Source organism: Meleagris gallopavo, chromosome 12 (assembly GCF_905368555.1).
Source record: "Meleagris gallopavo chromosome 12, MGAL_WU_HG_1.1, whole genome shotgun sequence".
NCBI classification, from domain to species: Eukaryota; Metazoa; Chordata; class Aves; order Galliformes; family Phasianidae; genus Meleagris; species Meleagris gallopavo.
The window spans coordinates 2,960,480-2,986,073 of NC_139415.1; the positions used below are offsets into that span (position 1 = coordinate 2,960,480).

The 25,594-nt window shown below is 40.7% G+C and overlaps 2 protein-coding genes across 2 annotated transcripts; one reads left to right on the plus strand and one right to left on the minus strand.

Moving 5' to 3' along the window:
• The first annotated feature begins 2,586 nt into the window (after positions 1–2,586).
• Positions 2,587–9,177, plus strand: CHRNA3 (cholinergic receptor nicotinic alpha 3 subunit). The gene is made up of 6 exons (XM_003209357.5): positions 2,587–2,800; positions 4,048–4,187; positions 4,258–4,302; positions 5,241–5,350; positions 6,577–7,588; positions 8,206–9,177. Exons 1-6 carry the CDS (start codon positions 2,746–2,748, stop codon positions 8,332–8,334), a joined length of 1,491 nt encoding a protein of 496 aa, XP_003209405.1. The 5' UTR covers positions 2,587–2,745; the 3' UTR covers positions 8,335–9,177.
• CHRNA5 (cholinergic receptor nicotinic alpha 5 subunit) lies at positions 9,178–24,000 on the minus strand. The gene is made up of 6 exons (XM_085234341.1): positions 21,847–24,000; positions 16,438–16,589; positions 15,965–16,009; positions 14,696–14,805; positions 12,888–13,719; positions 9,178–10,984 (listed from the first exon to the last, which is right to left on the minus strand). The coding sequence occupies exons 1-6, from the start codon at positions 21,962–21,964 to the stop codon at positions 10,823–10,825; spliced, it is 1,419 nt and encodes a 472-aa protein (XP_085090467.1). The 5' UTR covers positions 21,965–24,000; the 3' UTR covers positions 9,178–10,822.
• Positions 24,001–25,594: the final 1,594 nt, after the last annotated feature.

Consider the following 25,594-nt stretch of genomic DNA (forward strand, 5'->3'; position numbering starts at 1 on the left):
GCACCAATACTGCAGAGTAGAGTGGGAGAATAATCTTTTTCTCATCACATGAGTTGGTCATGATTTGATCTTAACAAATCTTATCAGAGAAACACACAAAGTAGGGACATGACATGACATGGGGTTTTTAAAAAGCAAAGGCAACGTGGATAAAATGCAGATATTCTTAGGTGGATGAACTTTCCCTTGCCTATAAGAATCCTTCTTCTATGTAGTTCTGCAATGCAGTCATGGTGACGTGTTCTTATCGTATCACTCTCCCCAGACATAGAAAATAATCCTGCTACAAACCTGAGCTGATTTACCAGGAGCTCCATCATGTGATGTTAGAGACAAAATATCTGTGCATTCAAACACAGCTGGACATTTCAGCAATTTGGCAAATAAACAAAATATCTGTATTTCTGGCTACAATGGCTCTTCACTGCTTCTAGAGATCAGCCATTTCCAAACTCTTCTGGTTTAGACACTGAATTTTGGGGAATATTTGGCCTTTGATGCTTTAGCTCATTTCTAGCTGGGACTAAAAAGAAACAAACAAAAATCCCAGTTGTAATGCTGCTCATTCATGGAAAGCATGAAGGCAAAATGAGAAGGAAGACAAGGAAACGTATCCATAAAGGGTTAAGCTACAAGACCAAATGCCTGTGTTTACTCTCTCTCTCTCTCTCTCAAAAAAAAAAAAAAAGAAAAAAAGAAAAAAAAAAGAAATAAAATCAAATGGACAGTAAAGCCTATTTCCTCAAAGCTAATAGAATTACAGAAATTATCCTAAGAGCATGTGTCTGGGGACGCAGTGAATGATGTTCTGAGAGATAGAGCAAACAGGATAAACAAGCTCTGTGCCAACAGCAGCTGAATCCAGCCTGATGCTCATTCTCCCGGCGCTACCTCTTAACAGCACCAAATGGGGTTGGCGTTTATTCTTCCCTAGCAGCAGGGAGAGAAGCACCTGGTGGGCACAGCCCCATGTCCCACACAGCTTCCCTCTCACCACCACCCAAAAGAAGGGTGCAGTCCCACTGTGCTCTCTCCCCTCCTCCTCCCTCCGCACCAGCTGCTGGATGTGTGCAGCAGAGCCCTGCATCACCTGGTTGTTCCAGGGGAGGCAAAAAGCAAGACTCAATTTAACACAGAAGCTGATGGGCACCTGGGGAATGAGCCACACTGCAAACCTCAATTTTGACTGAAAGGGAAACAAATCAAATGCTGGGGACTCTGAAAGGTTGATAGAGGATGATCCTTACCCAAACGGCTTTGGTTGTTTTTTTGTTGGTTTGTTTGGGGGAATTTTTTCTTTTTTAACTCCAGAGTTATGAGAGTTTTAGAGTATTTTATGAGTGAGAAAAGATTAAAACGATTATTTCTGCAGTGAAAACCTACAGGTCTTAAGAAGCTCTTCAAGGACAATGCATAGAGAGTAACCTCCACCAGAACTTCAAATAGAATGTCCCACTGTCCCTCATCTTCTTTCCCCAAAAGGTTTCAACAATAGGTACTTTTGGGATCGGGCTGGGATCTTACACCTTTCCTAAATCCCACCTTCCCAACTCATGAAAAAAAGAACTGTCCAAAGACAGTTACTCTGAAACTCTTTGGCCATGCTAGGCCTCCAACTCAAACCTCTGCTCTTATTGATCTCATCACTCTGCACTTAGATCCTAGCAACTTATGTATGTCAAATTGAATCACAGAATCATGGAATGGCCTGGGTTGAAAAGGACAACAATGATCATCTTGTTTCAACCCCCTGCTATGTGCAGGGTTGCCAACCAGCAGACCAGGCTGCCCAGAGCCACATCCAGCCTGGGCTTGAATGCCTCCAGGGATGGGGCATCCACAGCCTCCTTGGGCAGCCTGTTCCAGGGCGTCACCACCCTCTGAGTGAAAAACTTCCTCCTAACATCCAACCTAAACCTCCCCTGTCTCAGTTTAAAACCATCCCCCCTTGTCCTATTGCTATCCACCCTTGTAAGCAGCCATTCCCCCTCCTGTTTATACGCTCCCTTCAGGTACTGGAAGGCCACAACGAGGTCTCCCCAGAGCCTTGTCTTCTCCAAGCTAAACAAGCCCAGTTCCCTCAACCTTTCTTCACAGCAGAGGTGCTCCAGGCCAGTACGTGCTGAATTACTCCTTGGAACAGCACCATCCTTTTCTCACAATGAAGAAGCAGGCTTCAGTTAGGCACCTAGCACTTGTGTTTGCATGGATGAGAGATAGCCAAGAAGAAACTTTCAACATTCACAGCGTAATTGGAAATTTGGGTCTCATGATCTCAGTTTACTGCTAAATCACGCATCCCTAATACCAATATTCATTTTGGCACAATCCAATTATAAGATTTTCATTAACTAGACTTCTCCTAGTAACTTGGCACGAGCCTCTTACAAAGAAGGATTTTGTACAGCAACTGACTGAAAAAATCTTCAGCATTGCCAAATTACCACGTTCACCTACGTACCATTTCACGGACTTTTACCCACACTGGGAAGCTGCTCATTGCCCACAGTATTTGTCTGCAATTGATTCTGTTTTCCCTGCTCCGACTACCTGGGTAGCAGGGTCGGGGACAGCCCAGCCCAGCTGACAGGAGCGCACTGCGCAGCGCCGTGCCGGGGTGCTGCTGCTCACAGGCATTGCACGCATCACAGGAACGGAGCTGCCCACGCAGGCTGTGCTCGTACAATCCTGGCAGCTCAGCTCATCTCCGGCAGCCTCTGTCGCCAGGCTGTCATTCATAACACCATGCAGAGCATACACGCGCTCCTCTTAACTGCTGCTGTTTGCATCCTCTTTCAAGGTGAGTGATCCTTAATTTGTTTATCTGTTGTTGGTAGAGGAGGAACTGAGGAGGTGAGCAGGAGACGGCTTGGGTGCCAATTTATTTTAAGAAGTGTGGAAGCTTATGCCAAACTAAGGGATGAAATGTGCAGAATCCTACCACAGTTTGTTACACTGTTGGGCTTTTTTGTCTTGTTTTGCTTCTAATTCTTCCTTCTGAGGTAATTAAGTCATCCTGATTCAATATGCCAAACGAGACACACAAAGCCATATTAACGTTGAGAAGAGAAAGCACCTTACATGTAAAGGCTTGGTTTTATATACTGTGGAGCAATTAAGGACTAGAAGAGAGACAATATTAAAAAGTTTTAAACGTGTGCTGCAAACAGTGCCTTACCTCTGCAAACAAAGCAGCAAAATCTTTAAATTTTAAAAAACAAAACATTAATACGCTTATTCTGGAGATAAAGCGGGCAATAGATTTAATCCAACAGCTGGTGGCACACTAAAAGGCTGGCAATTTGGGACTGGCCATCATAAAGAGTCACTATAACTTAGCTTTAACGTGACTTATCAAAGAGATTGAGTATTTATTCCAGGAAGCCTTGATCTGGGAGATGAAGCACCAAAACAACAACCACACAACAGGGCAATGCTAGCAGTTCAGAAGAATCAAAGAAATATGTTCATTTTTCAATTAGCAACATGGCTTGAGCGATTTCGCTAATCTGAGAAATGAAATCACCTTCCAAGTGTTATCTGAATACAGCTACACGTGAGGGGAACTTCCTTGTCCCAGGGAAATAAGGGCTCTTACAAAGACCAGAAAGTAACACCTGCTGTTAAACACCTCAGCTCCATCACCTGCAGGTACCTCTGCTTCATTTATGAAAAATACTAGCCAGGAGGGTGAAAAGATAATAAATGTCCTCGCAAACATCTGTTGATTTACGGTCTAAAGGGGCTGCGGGGTTCATTCAGCAGGCGTTAGCTCTGTGCCTTTGACAAGTTTGCTGTAACACCCAGAAAGCAGCACAAAACAGGTCCTTCTGTTTGGAGCACCGGGAGCCGCGCTGCCCGCGCGAGACTTTAAGGAAGAGCCTCCTAAAAGGAAAGCGGTGCTGCGCTGACCGGTGCTCGGAGCAAACAGCTGCTGGACAGCTTAGCACACAGCCTCCCCACCAGCTGCACGTTGCTGTGCCGTACATCAGCACGGCTCAGGGTATCCCAGGGCAGATACAGCAGATCTCTGCCCTCGCCCCGCAGGCTGCGGCGGCTCCGAGCCCGAGCACCGGCTGTACGCGGCTCTCTTCAAGAACTACAACCAGTTCGTCCGCCCGGTAAAGAACATCTCGGACCCCGTCATCATCCAGTTCGAGGTGTCCATGTCCCAGCTGGTCAAAGTGGTGAGTGTTCGACCCCACCTGGCGCCCGCGGGAGGGCCGGCCCCGCGCCCGACACGCCTTTGTTTTACAGGACGAAGTCAACCAGATCATGGAGACCAACCTGTGGCTGAAGCACGTGAGTAGTGCTCCCCGAACCCGGTGGGACGAGCCCGGGACGAGGCGGCCGCCCAACGGGGTGTTGCGGGGATCACACGCGGAGCCTCTGGGCCGTTCCCCTCAGCGCCTCGCTGCCCGGCGCTCTGCTGCCCCCCAGCGGCACGCGGCAGCACCTCGGCACGCGGCGCGCACTTTCCCGCCTCGGGCCCTGTGAGAGCCCCCCTAAGGCTAGCGCACCTCAACCAACACAACCACCACCAACTCCTCACATCAGCACAGCGTTTAAATACGGGGCCTACGTCGGGGTGCAGCTGTTAAACTGAGGGCGATCAGCTGCAGCAGTATACCTACGCTCAGCGTAGTCCTCGAGCACCGTGTTTTGCTCTAGAATGTTGTCACGGTGGATAGGAAGGCACACGGAGGGGAGGCTCGGCACGGGGGTCTCTCAGGTCACACAGCCGCTCCGACACAACAATGCTACCTTTGCTTAAAAGGAACTTCATAGGTTAAAAAGGCAATTACTTACTGTGGTGGTCAGCATAACCAACTTAATAGGCAGCTTCATCTTAATCATCAATTTGGCTAAGCTGGGTTTTAATGAGCACTAATGAACAGTTGCTTGACTGAATAATGCCAGCTGGGTCTGTCCTTCAGTGCTTTCACACAGCAACCTATCAATCCATTTCCACTGTTCAGCAGTGCTTTTTGAGACCTAAGTTATTACTCCCATCCTACACTGCCTTCCTTTTTCACGTTGTTTCATTGGTACAGGGACTGAGTCACCTCTATACCCACACAAACACTTGACATGGATGCGTGATTAAGAAACATCTGATCATGGTGGTATCCAAAACAAAACAGCCTAAAAGCCATCCCACAGCACTTGCTTTGACTCTAGTCCATACGATTTTGATTTCTTGCAAACTTAATGCCCTTACTCATTTCTTCTCTAATTAGATCTGGAATGATTACAAGCTTCGGTGGAATCCAGTGGATTATGGAGGTGCTGAATTCATCCGAGTGCCCTCTGGCCAGATCTGGAAGCCAGATATTGTATTATATAACAAGTAAGACTCCTACATACCTGTTTTCTTAATTCGGTCATAGCAGCTCTAAACTCAAAGAAGGAAGATCTGTGTGAGATAGAAGCAAGAATTCTTTGCTGTGGTGGTGGTGAGGTGCTGGAGCAGGTTTCCCAGAGAAAGTGTTTTGCCCCATCCTTGGAAGTGCTCCAGGCCAGGCTGAATGGGGCTGTGAGCAACCTGACCCAGTGAAAGCTATCTGAGCCCTATGGCAAGGGCTTGAAACTATATGGTCTTTAAGGTCCATTCCAACCCCAACCATTCTGTGATTCTACAGGAGGAACTGCTGCTGATTTTTTAAAATCTAATGAATACCAACAAATTCAGTGAACTTGCTGAAAAAGCCTACTTTCCAATGTCCCATCTCTCTGCTACTTACATGCCATCCAAATCAGCATCGCTGGCTATGAGCCAGGTCCTAACCTGAAGGTGCAAGCACTGAGGGGGGGAGGAGGGTAGGCCAAAGCGAGGTATACTTTTTCCCTTCACAAGACCCCAATTTTACTACTGTTTTTCACTCTGCTGACAAGGGAAATGACAATAGGTTCCCTTGGACTCCAGTTTTCTTATCTGAGTCAGACTGAAACATACAAACAAGCTAGTTCTAACTTTCTATCCGTTAAACTCATAATTTGATGCCTTTCCTATAGCAGCATACAAAAGTAACAGCTAAAACACGACTGTGAAGAGCCAAACCATAATTAAATGGATCCCTCTGCTCTCAGTCTGATGTGTTTAACCACACAGATCCAAAGCCTAAGTCTGTGGAAGCGCAGTGACACTGCTACTTTTCTAACTGCACCATAAAAATGAAGATTACATTTTCAGTTTTACTTTTTGTATAAACAAATGTAATTGTCACATGGACCTTGATGGGACCAGGGGAGCGATACAAAACTTTAAAAAAGCCTCACTGAATACACAATTCAGGCAAAGATGCACCCCAACACTACTTAATGCCTTCATGGTCCGCAGAAGAGGTGGAGATATCAGTACTGCAGATACTGTTTATGAATTTACGAAGCTTTTATTTATTTTAACTATGATAATTTATGACAACCACTGACAGTCCTGCTTATTGACATGGAGCTGAATTGCATATGTAATTGCTGGCTTCCACCAACCGTATTAAAGATTTAATGTCTATGAACTGACAACATAAAACTATCTGGATCAGTTGCATCCTGATGTTATTTTCATTTGCTTTGCAGTGCAGTTGGGGATTTCCAGGTTGATGACAAGACAAAGGCCCTACTGAAGTACACGGGTGATGTGACCTGGATACCCCCAGCTATATTTAAAAGCTCATGTAAAATAGATGTAACCTACTTCCCATTTGACTATCAGAACTGCACCATGAAGTTTGGTTCCTGGTCTTATGATAAAGCCAAAATTGACTTGGTATTAATCGGCTCTACAATGAACCTGAAAGATTACTGGGAGAGTGGAGAATGGGCCATTATTAAAGCTCCTGGGTATAAACATGACATTAAATATAACTGCTGTGAAGAGATCTATACAGACATCACATACTCTCTTTACATTAGACGCTTACCTTTATTTTACACTATCAACATGATTATTCCATGTCTGCTGATTTCTTTTCTGACTGTATTAGTTTTCTATTTGCCCTCAGACTGTGGTGAAAAGGTGACACTCTGTATATCAGTCCTTCTGTCTTTAACAGTGTTTCTTCTTGTTATCACTGAAACCATACCTTCTACTTCCCTGGTGATCCCACTTATTGGGGAATACCTCCTTTTCACTATGATATTTGTAACTCTGTCTATTGTCATTACGGTATTCGTTCTTAACGTGCACTACAGAACACCCAAGACACACACCATGCCTGTGTGGGTGAGAACTATCTTCTTGAACTTACTTCCCAGGATCATGTTTATGACAAGGCCGACCAGCGATGAAGAGAATAATCAGAAGCCAAAGCCATTTTACACTTCTGAGTTTTCAAACTTAAATTGCTTCAACAGCTCTGAAATCAAAAGCTGTAAAGATGGCTTTGTATGTCAAGACATGGCATGCAGCTGTTGCCAGTATCAACGAATGAAGTTTTCTGATTTCAGTGGCAATCTCACAAGAAGTTCCAGCTCTGAATCTGTAGATCCTCTGTTTTCATTTTCAGTTCTGTCACCAGAAATGAGAGAAGCTATTGAAAGTGTTAAATACATTGCAGAAAATATGAAAATGCAGAATGAAGCAAAAGAGGTAAGAATATATTTTGCTATTTCTCAAACTGCATTTACAATCAATCTGCTTTGAAGAAAAAACAAACAACACAGACCACTGTTTGGTATAAGTAAATTACATAAGCTGTATTACAAACACATGCAACTTTGAATATAGATAATTTTGGGGAGCAGCTCTCTTGTACAATGTTCTCTTTATTGACAACACATCTCGCATGAGAACGTAATAAAATTTCAGCATTACCTACGAAATGTATACCAAACATGTAGGTAACTGTGTACCAATTCATCTGCAACATACTGTTTAAACACCAGTAGTGTATTCCAGTAAGCTTTTCTGGCTAATCTTGATCATCTAAGAACATAAAGTATCCACTGAAAGTGGATACTTTCAATGTTGGCATACAGAAGTAGTATCCCATGAAGTTTGATGAATTGGTGAACAACTTTCTGTATCTGTAGCAGCTTTTGATTTAGCACAAATAGCGTATTCAAACAAAGCTGCTTCAAGATGATTTCATCAGTGAAAACATAGGAAAGCTGAAAAGAATTCTTTGCACACTATGTGAAATATTCCTAATTGCTAATGCTAATTATTAATCTAACAAACATGCCTACTTAATATTTATTTTTCAGATTCAGGATGACTGGAAATATGTTGCCATGGTAATTGATCGCATTTTTCTATGGGTTTTCATCCTGGTATGTATTCTGGGAACAGCAGGATTGTTTTTACAACCTTTGATGACTGGAGATGACATGTAAAAGCTTAAAACATCACGCTGTGAAATCAAATAAAACTTGTGCCAACCAAACTCTGCACTCTTACCCCAGCACCTGATAGCTCTTCTGTGTGTTTCAGTAGTAGAATAAGGATCCCTCTTGACTTCAACTTTGCTTGACCTAGAAGGCTTTATTAAAAAAATGTGATAACATGAAAAAAAAATATTTTAAAAGTTTCTCTCCAAGTAATATGTGCTGTGCTTGCCAGCTCCTTTTCACGATAGCTGGAAAAGATGTGGGTTGTATGTAAAACTTCATAGGAACTATTTAAGAAGCTGCTGATAAACTGAAAATTATACAGACATTCAGAGAATCAAGACAGGTTCAGTACTTCAGGCTACCAGAGTTGAATGGAAGATACTTAACACCAGACATGATAGGACCTTTGGAAATAAGTTCATATTAATTTAACGTGTGCCCTGCTAAGGACGAAATGGTTTTGGAGGCATACATACCAAATGCTACAGAACACTGCCACCCAGTGTATAAACCCATCCAAACTGTGGGAAGAAAGGTCTGTGGGCAGGTTTGTTACGAAAGGATTAATAGGTGAGTAATAGATGATGGTTTTATTACAAGGGAAAGCAAGTGGATACAAAATACTCCTGTAAAGTATGCTAAAATTATGTCTTAGGTATGTCTTGTTTTAAATCAGTAACTGAAGATGATTTGAGAGCTTGGATAAACAATACAACAAAAATACTGTAATGAGATTTTTTTAAGTGTATAAATTGTTCTCTCTGTACCAAACTGGAAACTTTTTAGAGATAGTGGTATCAAATGAGGTAACATTTATAAAAATAAAGAGAATCAAGCTGTTGAAAATTGTGATTTTCTTTCATTTATTTTGACCAAGAGACAAAACTACATTAGTTACATCTCAGCACATTCAGAAAGGAGTTACGTAAGTAAAGACCCATGCTTCTGAGTCTATTAAAAATAATTTCATTCCACGCACACCTGAGGATGAGCTGGAAACCTCAAGGATTCCAACATATCTTCTTCATCCACAGATATTGTGATCTGATTATAGAAATGACTGAAAGAACCTTCATGCATTTGCAAAAATTGTTAGTTACTAGTATAAAGGCTGGAACTCTGTTGGCCACGCTGCCAATTACCCCATGATATAATTAAGAGTCTTCAGACATTATTGAACAAGGTACAGAAGGGGAGCTAAGAAGATACATGGCTAATATCCTTGGTTTGTTTTCTTTTCTGATAAGGGTAAACTGTAATAAGTAATTCAAAGCTAAGGAGGACTATAAAAAGAAACTTTGCATTTGGAAAGGAAACAAGATGCCCAAAGCTCTTGTGCAATTTTCACACACAGTTTCTGATGCAGTAATATTAGAAATACTGACAAAGTTATTATACTAATGGATTAAAGCAGACTGCAAATTCACTTTTAAAATAAATTATGATGGGAAAGCAGAAAATACTGATATCTAACGCCAGATGGAATTATTTATACCAACCAGAATTATTTATAATTTGGTAAAAAATAATAGCATGTTTTTACAGATTAGTTGGCATCATTTCCCTGTGCAGGGGACTTGAAAAGCTGTACATTAGCCCTGCAGGATACAGCTGTGTTATGAAGAAACAAAGAAACTAACAAAACCAAAAGTGTAGGAAAAACATTCTCTTCTAGAGTCTCTGCCAGAAATAAAACTTTTAAGAATAACAGCACTGGAATCAATTTGAAGAATTAACACCCATTATTTAATTAATGTAGTTTAGAGATATAATAAATAATTTTATTAATAATAATTATTAATTTTAAATATGAATATACATATATGAGATATAGCTGACACAGAGACATCAATACTCACGTATCCTGTAAGCATTTTAAGGCTCAATATATCACATGGTCACATCAGTATGGTAGAATTAACAAGATTTTAAGTTTAGCAGAAAATTCCACTGAGAATTTATAAAGGCATAACGCAGTCAGAATGCTCTGTTTATTGGTCTGCTGAAAAGGAAGGAAGTTCAAGTGATGTTTTTATCATAATTTTTCATTTACTGTGTAGATACAAGTTCTCATTTGCATAATATAATAAGTTGACAAACAACTCTATTGTGCAAGCATCTGCAAAAATTTAATAATAAATATAATATTTTCCACAGTAACTTAATAATGGGACTGCAGTGATCTTCATTAAAAAAATCTCAATCCTTCTCCTTCTCGGTAGGTGTCAGTATATACTGCTTCTAACACACACATGCAAATATTTGCAAAGGTCTTTGATTTTGACCTGATGTACAAGTATCTTCGTAGACTGGCACTAAGCACATTGACTTCTGTGAGTCCTACGTGTCATGCTTTAACAACATAATTTTTAAGTTTAGGACTTTATTTTTTTTTCCTATCAGAAACATGCCTACAAAGAACATGCATGGAAACTTAACACTACAAAACCTTTTTAGAATGATGTTAGCAGGAGACAGATCCAAAAATATCTTATGTATTTGTACTGCCTATATGCACAGGTACTATTATACTTGCCCATTTATGAATAACAGGAATAAATAACACAAGTGATCCAATTATTGAAACCAGAAGAAAGGCCCATAAGAACATTCGATCAAGCACCTGAGCAATAAATTTCCAGTCTTCAACAACCTAAAAAACAAAGAACATAAGAGCTGTCCAGTACGTGCAAGAGTGGGTGAAAATACAGCATCAGACTCTGCAGTAATTAATCACTTCACGTTTTCCTCCCCCTCCTAGTCAGGTCAATTTGATAACCCCCTTCTTTTCAATATATACATGTATTAATAAATCACACTGTGGCCCACAGCAGGAAAACGCTTCTCTCTACATAGACCAGTAAAATATGCAGCTAAAATGCTAAATTTTAGTGTATCAGTTGACCCTGATGAGCATTGAACATCCTCAGTTACACAGAGAGAAAATCAGTGTGCAATTTAGTAACATACTGGAGGATTTAGGATTCATGCCACAGCCTCACCATAGAGTCGGACTCCCAGGCAGAAGCTAGATGCTAAAGTTGCAAACAATTAGGAGCAGACAGCAGCTCTAGCATTACACATAACATCTGACAACTGTGAAGTTACTGGTGCATGGAATTACACTTCAGGAAGAACACTCACGGTGCTTTCAAGACTGTTTCCCTTTTTGAAAGGATTATTTGTATCTACACACAGTTTTGCAAGTACAGCCGATATAATCATGCAAGCAAATTAAAGCTGCCAAAAAAGCAACTTTCATTTCAGTTGGAGCTATCTGCATTTCCCAGGCCTACTGCATCCTGCAAGGCAAGGCTACAACACCAGCTGTGTAAACTTTATTTTCAACAACCAGGGCTAAAATCTTTCTGCAATCAAAGCCTGCATTCCCCAGAGGCCAAATAACAAAATGTAAGTGAATCCCCAGTCAGCTGTATGTTCAGTTCTGATGTTTAGAGTTGCAGCAACCAAAAAACAAAATACCTATCAACTCTCTTGCCACGTACAATTGAGTAAAGTAATTTAATAAAGAGAATCAACTCACAGTTTACTCAAAGCTATATTTAAGCAAACTGTTCTATTTGTGCTGTATATACATGGACATACTCTGCACTGTATATACAAGAATCCTATTTTGACGGTACAGTAGGTATTCAAAATCCAGACTGGGTCCCTTGTGATAATATCAGAGTACAGTCCTGAGAAGCTGCATGAGAAGAATTAATTTGCTCCAAGGCTAACATAAGAGTACATACCTCTCTCAGCAACTATTACAAGTGGTGCTAGTTTAAAGCAAGGAAGGAAAACTAATTTGTAATGATCTTACCTGCACAGCATAAATACCCACACTAAGGATAGCTCAGTGTGCAAATGCACAGACTGAAAAATATCCTTTAAATTGTATCAAAAGTTGTCAAAGGGAAATGATAACAGGGCTAGAAGAGATCAGTCAAGAGGTCATCCAGTCAAAGTCTGATCTCAGCACAAAATAATTAATCTATGGTGACAACCTGTATTTAAACTAATACAAATTATGGAATTTAAAATTGTCTACATCTGGAAAGAAAAAGGCTTAGCAGGAGTTATTCTGGAATTGTAAATCAAATGTATTTTTCAGGTAGCCTGCAGGTACAACACTAAAATGAAAAATATCTACTTCTTTCATTATGAAAACAACGTGTAGCAGCACTGCAGGTAACAATTACTGTACATGCTCTTGTAACAGCCGTGTGTCTCTGAAAATATTTGATTAACAACAAAATGGACTTCTATAAGAAAGCATAAATATGTCAAGAGTTCACGTATGGCATTATACCAACCTGGTACCTCAGTATTGGAGCATACCTTACTTCTTTCCAGCAGAAACAAGTGTATGACTTCCAGTGAAGTATAAAAACTAGAAAACCTAGCACATATTGAATGTGACCACATAGTGAACTATTCCTCCTTGTTGTTGTTGTGCTTCGTTTCAGTTGGCTTGTTCTTTTTTTTTTTTTTTTTTTTTTTTTTAATTTCCACTTTTAACAAAATGAGTTTAATATGACTAAAACACCCACCTCACGAACTTCATTTTCCTTCATAACATGCCTTGTGATATATCGGATAGAGTCTAGAGCTGCTTCCAAGGTGTTTCTAGACGATTCTGATCCACTCATATTTCCTTTTTCCTCCTTCTGAGCAAAGTATCTATCTACATGACTTCTCATGCAAAGCAGTTTGGGAAGTTTGTGAAGAAATATCTTGCGAACCCAAGGTGCCATGGCATTGTGTGTAGATGAAGAACGGTGATGAATATTGATAGCAAAGACTGTTATCACAATGGACAATGTCACAAATATCATAGTAAACACCAAGTATTCTCCTATAAGCGGGATAACTTTAGAAGACGATGGAATAATCTCTTCAATGACAAGAAGAAAAACAGTCAGAGATACCAGGACTGAAGTGCACAGGGAAATTTTTTCACCTTCATTTGAAGGAAGATAGAAGACGAGGACAGTTAGAAAAGAAAGTCCAATGCAAGGAATGATGAGAAACAATGTGTAAAAAAGTGGTAAACGTCTAATTATAAACGAATATGTAACAAAGGGATACCAGCAGCATCCATCAGTTCTATTTCCTTTGCTCCCTGTTGCAGTCACTATTTCCCATTCTCCATTATCAAAAAAGTCTCTTTTGTCAACATCATAATCTTCTAAAATTATATCAACCTGGGAGCCATCGTAAGTCCAGGAACCAAATTTCATAGAGCAGTTTTGGAGGTCAAAAGGAAAGAAGGTTACATCAATAGTACAAGAACTTTTATAATTTGCTGGTGGAGTCCAAGCAATGGTGCCATCATATTTTACCACAGTTTTAGTAGATGTCCCCTCAAAACGTCCATCTGCACTGAAAGAAAAAGAGATATATGGAGGAAGAGATGTTTTGTTATTGTTGTTTTAGCTGTTTGCTCCTTCTTTCTCCCCTTTCACCGCCAAAATTTTGTTTTGTGCTGTGTTCACAGTTTACTTCTTGTGATTGGTTGTTTTTTTGGGGGGTTTGTTGGTTCATGGGTTTGGTTTTTTTGGGGTGGGAGGTTTGTTGTTTGTTTTGGTTTTGTTTTTTAACCTGAATCTCACACAGCTAATTACCTTCACAAAAGTGAAGAACATTGTCAAGCCATTAAAAGATCTGTACAACTTACAGCAGCCCTGATGATTCAAGCAAGGGATTGTAGAAATCCTGACCTTTAGCAGCCTGACCAAACCCTGATCTTTCTATTGGTAATACAGCACAAATACTTCTAAATCTGGAGAAATACAATAATTGGGGAAAAAAAACAACCACACCACTTGTGCTCCACTTCCAAGCTTGAAATCATAATCAGTCTCTCTTGACTCACCAAGCCAGAAAACTTTAGAAGTGTTGCATATGCACCTGAATTGATTAGAAAGGTTCGTTCAAAACTCATTTCCTCTGGGGTCCATCAATTCTTGAAGAAAACAAACTTACTGTTAAGTGCATTTCATTTTAAATCCATGCCAAATATGAGTTACAACAGTATAAACTAGTTACTCTCCTCCAGCTGCATACTGCCTCTACATTATTAGCTTGCACCCAAGGCTGTGCAAGACGTAGTCTTCCAAATAACAGTTTACAAGAAGAAATGGAAATAAACATTTTGAAGAGACTAAAAAAGACACAGTAAAGAAATAAAATAAAACTTGCATTTAATGTAGCAACAAAATCACTGCATTTAGAGGCAAATTCTAAATGTACTAAACGTACATACACATACCACATACAAGAAGCCTCCTACAAGCAGGTTGGAGAGTAACGTTAGAAAGAGAAAAAGGTATTCTATATAAAAAGATTAAAATCTTACTTGTCATATAACACAATGTCTGGGATCCAAATAGAATCCGATGGGACACGAATAGATGTTATTCCAGCATACTCTTCAGGGTTCCATCTTAATTTTACATCTATCCATTCCTGTAGATGCAAGAGGTGTAGAAATCAGAATAAAGGTGGAGTTTATTTAAGCAGGACATGATCAGACAAAAATAGACATACAGGCAACTTAAAATAAATAAATGCATCACACTTCTGTAAGTTTTCTGAAATTCACATACAACACTGAATTTGCTGAACAGACAACTAACGACATTGTCCAGCATTTGTTTTTTATTATAAGAGCCACTTGACACTATTTCTGTACAGACCTTACAAGATTAAAATTTTTTTCAGAGCATGTTTACAGAAGTAAAAGTATTATAGAGATAGTATTTTATATTTGAACTAAAAGCTCAAGAGGGGCAAATGCTCAGAAACTTGCATTTTTCATCAGAGAGAATTGTGAATACATTCAGGTCAGTTCTTATTTCATTTGAGCTGACTTAACTGCAATAAGTTCTGCTTGCTAAGTAGTAATAAAGCTTTCTTGAAAATAAATGCCTGAACTTGCAGTTATTGGAGAGAAGAGAATGGAAAGAACAAGAAAAAAATAGCCAAAATAAAAATAATTTAGTAAGCCAGTAAATATAATTAGAACCTGCAACCACTTCTCTAAGTTAAATTAAAAATGATTTGTGAGAAGCATTTCCCAGGCTAATAGTGGCCACTAAGTTTAGCATGGGACTTGGATTATTATCAAGCCTGTAGCTTCCTCTTGCCCATAAACAAATGCTGTGATGAGGCAAATCAGCTTTTTATAGCAAGTACATACAACTCTGAAATTGAAAACTTCAGTAATAGTTATTCACTGAACGCCTGACAGGAGAAATATCTTAAAACAAATATATAAAAATATACACAAACCCTTCATACTTCTCTTAACACAGTTCTTGAAAGAAAACTTATTTTACGGAGACAATGATTTTCATCATGGTGATAACACACACCTTGCTCTATTCAGCAGCCATACAATGCAGACTCAAAATTCTTTTTATAAGGTACTCTTAAAAACATTTCACTTTTTTTAAACTGGATTTTGTAACAATTCATCCTTTCAAGCATTTCCAGTGACTTAATGTAAACATACTATGTAAAGTAAGAACTACTGCATCTGAGCAAACAAATATTTAGGAAAGTTACATCCAATTTTCAATTTGCAGTTACGAAACCTCAGAATTCACTGCTGTTTTATACATACCTGTTTCAGCCAGACATTTGTGGTCATCAGCTGATTCTTCTCATCCTATAAAAATGAAATGTATTTATTAAAACAAAATAATTGTATTGCACATAGTAACTAACTGCTACAGTTGATGCAAGTTTGTGATGTAAAAAACTGAAAGCACCCCTAAACCATTCCAGTCTTTGCTAATACACTTTTAGGAGAACTTTTAAAACTTAACAGTTATGTCCTTATATTATTTAACTGCTTAAAAAGCAGTATTTTCCCCCTCCTGTGATTCTCTTTCCTCTCTGCCTTTTTTTCATGTGACTGTATTTCATGCACTCTTACTGTTTTTCTATGGAAACAAGATGGAACAAGAAACCTGTGGAGGAAAAACTCCAAGTGGAAAAACCAACTGATTCGATTTGAGAAGAATTTGAAGAAAATAAGTTTTGGGGAAAAAAAAAAAGTGAAATAAAAGAAACAAGCTTATTTACTGCACATACCACATCTACTAGCTGAGAGATTGCAAGACCAAACTTGATTTTTATCGTGTCATTCAAGTGTTCCACTGGACGAACCCATCTTTGATAGTCTTCAAATAAACGTTTAAACAAACGATCTTCACTCTTGGCAATAAAAGAAGGTTCAGATACACCTGCACAATAAAAGCAACTTATTAACAGTGATTTAAACAAGTAGAGCACGTATGCGTGCATATGCTCAGGTAGTACTAAGTTTCTCATCCCCTTCCATCTAGAAGCATGGCCAAGGCTGTGTCAGAATGTTACAAAATGACCTGGCTATATAAGCACCTCAGTACTGCCAGCACATGTACTGCTTAAGAGATGAAGATTCTTTTACTACTAATAGTAACAAAGGCAAAATGCACTCATGTCATTTAACTTATAGCACTTACCACGTGCCATGCAACCATGGAAATCTCTAAAACTCAAAACTTATCTATGAGGAGTTGAAGTTCTACTGTTCTAAACCAAAGTGGTACTTTTAAAAACCAGCATATAGGCCTTCAGTACATTGCAGAGCTTCTGCTCCTGTTTGAAACGTAGCTGTCTTCACCTTGCTTCTTCTAACATTTGTGCACGTGTGACACGTAAACTTTGCAGTACTTGTAAAGTACTTTTCCCCACATCTTTTTTATTTTATAGACATGTGCTAATCTGTTTACCAGTAAATCCTCTATTTTTCTACAGACAGGAAGGCACCTTTCTTTTTTAAGTAATAGCATGCAGTCAGTCACTTCATTGTCAGAGTGCTCAGGGATCCATTTCACTGCCTGGAGACTGACTGATGACCTACCACAGCCAAAGTCTTTGTACAGTTAACAAAGAACAGCAAATTAAATGTCTCCTCCCATCTCCCTGGAGAACGGAATGTTTGGAAGAGCTTTGGAAAATAACAAACGATGACCCAGGAGGTCACACAGACCACCAGAATGCATGAACACCTGCTTCAGAAAAGGGGCTTGCTGCTCACTGATGAGATTTCAACTGACTGAAACTACTGCAAAAGAAAGACTTCATAATTATTACAGGCAGTCTAAGGGGCAAAGTAATCTAAAGATGTTCACAAACATCTCTTTTTAATGCACCATTATATAAAGCTACGGCACGACCTCTCTAGAAATGATGTGCTCACTAACAGTATCCATCTAAAAAAAGATGCATCGAAAATAGGAAAGCACCACAGAATGGCATAAACAGATTAAAACCAGAGGCAGACATGCACGCGAGGAGAGATTTAAAAGATTAATATTATTTTGCTTGGCAAGGAGGTGAATTTAGTGCACGCCACAGAAGACGATGAGGTAGTGAACGATGCTTGCAGAAAAATGACTGTTTAACCTTTCTTGTGAAAGAAGACAAAGGAAAGAGAAGGATCAATTAAAAGCAATGTAAGAGATCTCTATTTAAATGAAGTTTATTATCACAAATATTCAGCGAATCACAATGATCTGACACTGCAGAGGACTAACATTCCAGAATTGCCTAAGATTGCAGGGCTGTGGTTAGGGCAGGTAGCACGATGTTTGCCTGTCACTCATTTTTAACACGACCTGGATCAACAATGCTTGCATTTGTGGCAGACTTGGCTAGACTGAAGACACCAACTGAAAGGCACCAGAGCTCCCTGCCTGCAGCTGCACCCAGCCCAGACAAGCGCAGCACAGCAGTTTTGGTTTCCTCCCACCCATCACAGCACTCTGCTGGCAGTGGCAGCTTCTGCTGTGCTGTGCTGTGAGGGTCTGACCATGAGGGAATTTCTCCACCTCGGTCAGCATTGCTGGTCAGAACAGTGCAGCAGAACCACTATTATAAATTTTTACTGATATTTAAGCTCAAAGCCTCGTTAGCCAAGGGCTTTTTCCCATTCGTAACTATACACAGATTTGCCAAGCCCTGCTTATTACAGACATCTGAGAGAACACTTCCTGAAGACACAACTTAATTTCTCTGTTTCTATATCCCTATTTCCTCAATTATGAATAGTTTTGTGTACATTCCAGCCTAATGTTTCATAAATACATGATTTTTGTATGAGCATTAATTGCATTTTCCTTTTACAGTTCCAACGCTACCAAATTTTGTGAACAATTTATGAGCATTAATTGACCTTGAAGCAATGCAGAGGCAGAGTTGCACTGTCACAACTGTGCTCCTGTAAGATGACCTCCTGTGCACCAACACAGCACCCTCCAGGTACACACCATTTGCAGACACAGCTTCTCTTATGCTGAGCTAAATGGCGATGTGTGCCCTTACCACTTTTCCACGCTTAATAGCAAGGTTTTCAAACACCTCACACTCAGACCTACAGTATATTCACTGATTTAATGAGATTACCATATTTGCTAACAGCATAATTCAACTAATTATCTTCCTCTCTGTCATGGAAATACCCATACGTTTTCATGCTTCTAGCTCGCTTTTCTGCTTACTAATAATCTGTAAGAGGAAGTTATATCCAGAAGGAGGTTGGAGGCAGTAACAAAGTCTGAAGAATGGGCAAAAATAAAACAAGCCCTTCATCTTTCTCTATGTTATTTAATAGAACCACACAGCTCCTCCATTGCAAGGACTGCATGTGTCCAATTACTCTTCTTTGTGTATTTGCATGCTTTAAAAATTACCAAGTGTGTAACCGTTGTTTATTGGTGTTAGCACTAATTAAAAAAATCTGAAAAACTGGTGGTTAGCAGAAAAAGAAGAGAGCAAAAGAGGGGCAATACAGCTGGCAGCAAGGCAGCAGGCACTTGGAGGAGGCTACACCACTGGAAAAGAGCAGGAAGAAGTTAAACCTATGGAAAGGATGAGCAAAGTGGAGAACAAGCCTCACACTGAAGTGGGTTTTCAGCTCCTGAAGGGCCACTCTAAGCATGCCTGTACCAGTGCAGTTTTAGCCAGGTGGTGCTCAATAACTTCTGCAGCCTAAACCGCAGGTAGCTGCACTCTACAGTGATAAATCCTGGAGGCAACACTTACTTCTGTTTGCACCCAAAGCTCTCTCCACTCAGTCCTCCTCAGTGTGACTTTGTGTGGAGGACAAAATAAAAAAATCAAACCAGGAAGTGGCCAAAATTTGAATTCTGCAATCACAGACAATCATTTCTATGCCAAGAGCACTCATTTTTTGTATCATTAGCTTAAGAACATTGATGCAGTGGGAGCATACTTTTGACAGAGTTACAATGGGTTAAAAATCAAGTAGGAAATGCAATTAGTAACAGAAACAACTGGATCACTACTTGGTACTTTTTGAGAAGAGATCCATGGTGCAGGGTGCTTCTTAGAAGTCTAATATTATAATTTAGAATCTCTAGCACAGATTTCTTATTTAATATCACTACAATGAGAAAGAACACTATGAAGGATAATCATCACGTCCATATATCCGTATTTTATAATTAAAACTTGCTTTAATGGTATTCTAGTGTAGTGTACAGCCTGCTATCCATAAATCTGCCTGCTACAAACTGCAGCACACCCAACAGCTTGCCTGCATACCAGGGAGTTGCATTAACACAGCACACCTGCTTGGGTACACTTGCACATTCATTATGGCAATACTCTAATTTTCAGTGTCTTTCACATAACTTATTACAAATGAAGCACTTTGAAGGCTAAAAATGCAGTGGAAACACTTCGTATCTTATTCTACAACTGTCCCATGGCCATTTCAAGGGAGATTTAAAATTTCCACCTTTCCTATAAACTCTAAATTTTCTCCACCGAGCACTGGTGATTGTCCTCTGCATTCCCCGAGCAGATCTGGTCACATCAGATTACGATGGGAGCTGGTGACAATTTTAAGTGCAAGCCACAGTACTATTGCACAGACAGGAAAAAGTAGAGCAAGATTACTTTCAATATTAACTATACAGATCTTAAAAATATAAAGAAAAAAATATAAAGAAAGCTTAACACAAAGAGAGAACTCCCTGCCACTGCTTCATTAATCAGAAGATATATGTAAAATCACGACAAATCCCTCTACTCCTTAAAACTATCACAAGTTACAGTTTCTGCACGGGCTTCAGTTTCGTCAGAGGATATCTAGATATTTCCAAGGTTAAGAGTACAATCAAGACAGACCTGTGTTGCAGGAACTTGTACATATTTCCATTTATTTCAGGCTGTTCAAGTCATTTGGAGCATTTCTGTTTGCTCTCCCCCAGCACAGCAGTATCGTGCCAGCCAGCAGCAGAGCAAAGTGACGTATTGCAGACATGAAACTGTCAGAGATTTCCAACTGCAACACTGCTTAGCCCTAACCAGTATGAACAAAGGCATGTAGAAAGCAGGGAAAACAGTTCTTACATTCACTTGAATTTAAAAGATCAAAGTTTTCAACTTGATAATTGGAAAGTATAACTAGACCGTCCCCTAAGAGCTTAGCATCAAGAGATAATTACTGCTCGTACTAATGAGTGCATGTACAAATTTTATAATGACAGCAGCATGCTATACTGTCACGCATCCTGCGGTTCATCAGGAAATAGATACAATCACCTTCAGGCTGCCTGTTTGGAGCCCTGTTTTTGCTCCAAACATCTGCACTGTGGATTGTATCATAAAAGCACGGGGGTGGCAGGCAGCCCTCTGCGCTCTGCAAGGAGCGCAAGGATGAGCAAGTACACAGAACATCCACAGCCAAACTGTTTGCTCATACAGACCTAATCTAGAGGGTATGCATTGCAGAAGTAAGCATTCTAAGAATCACCAAAGAAAACATAAAGAGGAAAAGGGGGGTGGAAATAAACAAATAAATCCCCTTTGGGAGGGGAAGGCGCGTGGCTTCCTGCTGTCAGGAAGAAGCACGGGTCCCATCAGAGATCTCCACCATCTTCTGCTATGATGGAAAAGGCTGCATTTCCAAATACTGTGTTACAGTATAACCTTTTCAGTCACATTTCGCAGTAACAGATTGCAATTGTGTACGCTGAATTAAAAACAAGAGGGCGATGCAATCGAGTTCCCTACATAGGGCTATTTCGTAACTTTGAGCTTTCAGAAAAGCCAACTTTATTTTCCGTTAATATCCCTTCTGCTCGTATATTGCGACTCCCGGATTATCATTCTTTTTGGCAGAAGCCTTAGCAACGCGCCCATAAAACACTTAGAAATAATTCTCGATCAATAATTCCTTGAAGGAACATCAATTTTGCTCCTTCAAGCTTCGTTTCCCGCCCTCGCGCACTGCCTCGCACCCCTCAGCCCGCGCTGTGCCCGCAGCGGGCCGTGAGGCGGCCGCTCCTCAACTCCGGGAGACAACGCGCTGCCCCGCGCCCCTCCGCACCGCGGAGTGACAGCAGCGCTCCCCCTTCAGCCCAGAGCCGGGCTGCGGCCCCAGGGACGAGCGGTACCCCCCGCCCGGCTCCCCGCCGAGCGCCTTACCCGCCTGAGAGGCGCGGACGGCAGGGCCGGCTCCGGGCTTCCCGAGGACGGCTGCGAAGAGGCAGGTGAAGAGAAGCAGGGGGCGGCCGCAGCGCAGCCCGGCGCTCAGCTCGGCCATGGCCCCGCCGCCTCCGAGCCCCACGGCGGGCACGGGGCGCCGCTGCCGGCGGGAGGCGCTGGCCACGCCCCGCGCGGAGCGGCCGAGGGGGGCGAGGGGCGGGGATCGCCTGGCTGCCCGCCCTCACTCCCTCACCGCCTCCCTCATGGCAGCGGCCCGGGCCGGTGCTCCGCAGCCCCGCTGGGGTTCAGAGGTGTCGGCTCTCGGCTGTGCGGTAGGAGCGCTGCTTCTGAGGGAGAGCTCCGAGCCGGCGCTGTCTGACCGCTCTTCCACACAGAATTAGAATTACAGTTTTTAAGTCAGAATGGCTTGGAAGTTTTAATCGCAAAACAAATTAATAGATGCAAGCTAAAAAAAGACATAAGATAATTCCACCTGCCGCGGGTAGCTAACGTATATAATGAAAGCTCCTTACAGGACCTATTCTCAATACCTGGTAACCAAAAAGCTGGGAGAAGGGATAACTTTAAATGCACCAACTGTGAAATATTAGTGACTTTTTTCCTAACTTGCCATAATGTTAATACACAGAGTGTGCACAGCAACAGCAGCACTGGAAGCAGCCAGCACAAAGCGAGACGTGCTCACATGGAAGACACCGTTCAGATTTGTACTTTTAGAGAGGAAAGCTGTGGGAGATGGGCTGAGCAGCTCTGCACAGCACTGCCCACAACGACTTCCTCCAGTCCAAAAAAATGACCAGCATTTGTAGGTCCTGGAACGAGCCTTACTCAGAGTGGTAACGTATAACCACAACAAAATTCTCTCCTTCAAGTATTCATGCTCAAGTATAGAAAAATGGTGTGGCTATTTATGTTCAACGACCAACACGGCTACTTCAGCATCAGTCCCACTCTGAGTTGCTGAACTCTTGTATTTCTTATTGTCTGCCTGTCCTGCAGCCATGCTTGGGCTGCGTGTGTCATTGGGCTGTGTGTGTGACAGACATACTGCAGTCAGTGTGGAAGGAAGGCTGCTTACACAGGAGTTCCTCCCAGCACCCAGCATTGATCACAATGCTCTGCAGTAAGCACGCTCATTCCTCATATTGAGAATCTGCCTGTATGCTGCATGCCCTCCACCGTCAAAACATCCAGCGTGTGGCTCTTATTGTGAAGTGCTCAGTGCATAGGCAGTGGTCAGCACAAGATTGGAGAGTAAACGAAAGCCCAAAGCATGGCACGGAAATCAAACAAGCAACCTTCCCAACAATCAAACCCACCAACGCCGTATTCTTTCATGTTGCAGTGGAATTTGGATGTTTTCTGTGTGCTCAAAAAAATTACTGGGCATTGCTTCAACTGGAATTACAAATCTATTGTTTGTGATGAGTGCTCCCCCACTGCACTGCACCTGCTGCTCCTGACCTAAGGTTACCACACAAAGTCTATGTTCCTATTATCAGCAGATGAGCATGGTGTAAACGCATTTCAGAGCCACGTTCAGTTAGCAGAGCTAAACATAGCTGCCACTTCAACGTGCAGGACGTAGCTAACTGGATTTATTACATAACCGTGAATTTGTTTGCAGCTGCGTCCCAGCCTGACCAAACAGATGCTGGAAGATATAAAAGGATTGAATTGTCTACATTGCATGCCCAAACTTTGACTAAATATTTTATGTAGATCATCTGGCAATTTTGCTGTATTATTACTGGTATAGAAAAGACTACTAAACAAGAAACCTTTTTTTTTTCTTCTGATTTGGGCTTGGAGCAAAACGTTAATACTGACAGTAGCATGCTAAGCTTAATATTTATCGCTAAGTGAGACTGAAACAATTACAGAACTGCCTGGGCCCTTCTCAGCAGGAGCTGACAGCTGAAGGTCTCCACTGAAGTATGTGAATCCCCAGCAAATTGGCTGATGGCAGCTTTTACTGGGCACTGCGGAGAGCTTTTAACTGGAAAACCAAATGCCAAATTAATCACAGATAAAAACAGCAAACTGCTCCGTTCTCTTTGTAAAAAATCTTTTGGAAAAAATGTCTGAGAAGTTGAATTTTCTCCTGCTGAAAGCAGAGAACTATAGAGCCACTGAAGGGTACTCTCAGTTCTCTCAGATGAAATATTCTAGCAGTTTTTCTCATTGTAAGAGAAATGATTACAGTTAAAACCTGAAAACAAGGACAACTTTTACTGCACAAAAGCTGTATAAGAAGCTTTCCTTGAAGAACATAGAAGACATTTAAAGAGGTCTCACAACCTCAGTGTTCTGAAGGTACATTTCTCTTTTGTGTGACGTACCTGAGCGCGTTACCACCACGGACTTCGATGTCTTGTGTACACTTGGATGTGTTATCAGTGCATCACATACAGCTCTGTGCCCTCCAAAACCTTTACATTTAAATACGTGCAATCCTTAGCCTGTTCACTCATACAACACAGTAGAGAACTATTATCCCCAGTTTTAAGAATCTGAACTGAAAGTATAAATAAGTGACTCGAGGACATCACAAAACAGAAGCAGCAGCCAAATTTAACACATCCTTTATCACCTTGTGTGCTTTTTAAAGTAATTAAAACAAAATAATGGGATGACTAGGGACTTGCATCTGAAGTAACCTTCTGTGTTTCAGTGCATACTGTGGTAAATCACACAGGTAACAGTGCTAGAAGGTATATGCTCTTCATTTGAAAAGAATTGCCATTAGAAATTTCTATTTATTTATTTATTTAACTTTCATTATCTCTTAAGCTACCTAGAATAACAAAACACATGACCATTTATTAGGACAACCTATTTGTGAGTATTGTGTAGTACAATCTAGCAAGTTCGATTGTGCATCCAAGTAAGATATAAACCCTCCAGTCTTTAAATTTACTAACATCATATTGGGCAAACCATTGCAAGCAAATACTTTTACCTAATCTGAAAGACTTCCATGGGACCACATGAAGCTCTGGTGTCAAAATAACATCTAATCCATGGTAATAGCTAATATTTGATATACTCATGTAATACCTGGTAAACTCCATACTGGCACCAAGCACACCCAAAATAATACATAAATAAAAAAATAAAAGAGGAAAATCATTCTGATTAGCAAAGATAACTCAAATGCATCACCAGAATTAATTTTCTGGTCTTATGAGTTCTGTGTAGCTACAGTAGAGATCAGAAAATATAAAACATCCCAGCTTTTGATTATTGCAGAATCTGAGAAGTTCCCCTTTCACCAGCAAATGAAGCAGTTAGGCAAAGAAATAGTGTTGGTAATTCTTTAAACAAAGATCCATATGTACTTTTTACCTCTCTTCCTTAGAAACAGCAACATTTAAGAAACAATATCTTAATAAATCTATAAACAACCTAGAAATACTTCTACTACTACACCAAGACTTCTCATGTGATTTACACACATTGATGAACCCTGACTTAAATGCTGTAATGGATTTCTAGAAGACAGAAAGCACTTCTAGAGTCTGTTGTAATTTAAGTGATCTTTGACAAGTTGAAAAGAACCTCTGTGTCAGCACTGCTACTTTTCAGGCATATTCCAAGCATTATGAAACAACCATCATCAGGGATATCAGTGATTCAGAAATCTGCAAAAGATGCTGGTATTCTCTGATACCTTTAATGAAATATAAGAACACTGCATGCTAAATTCTCTACACATAAATGGAGC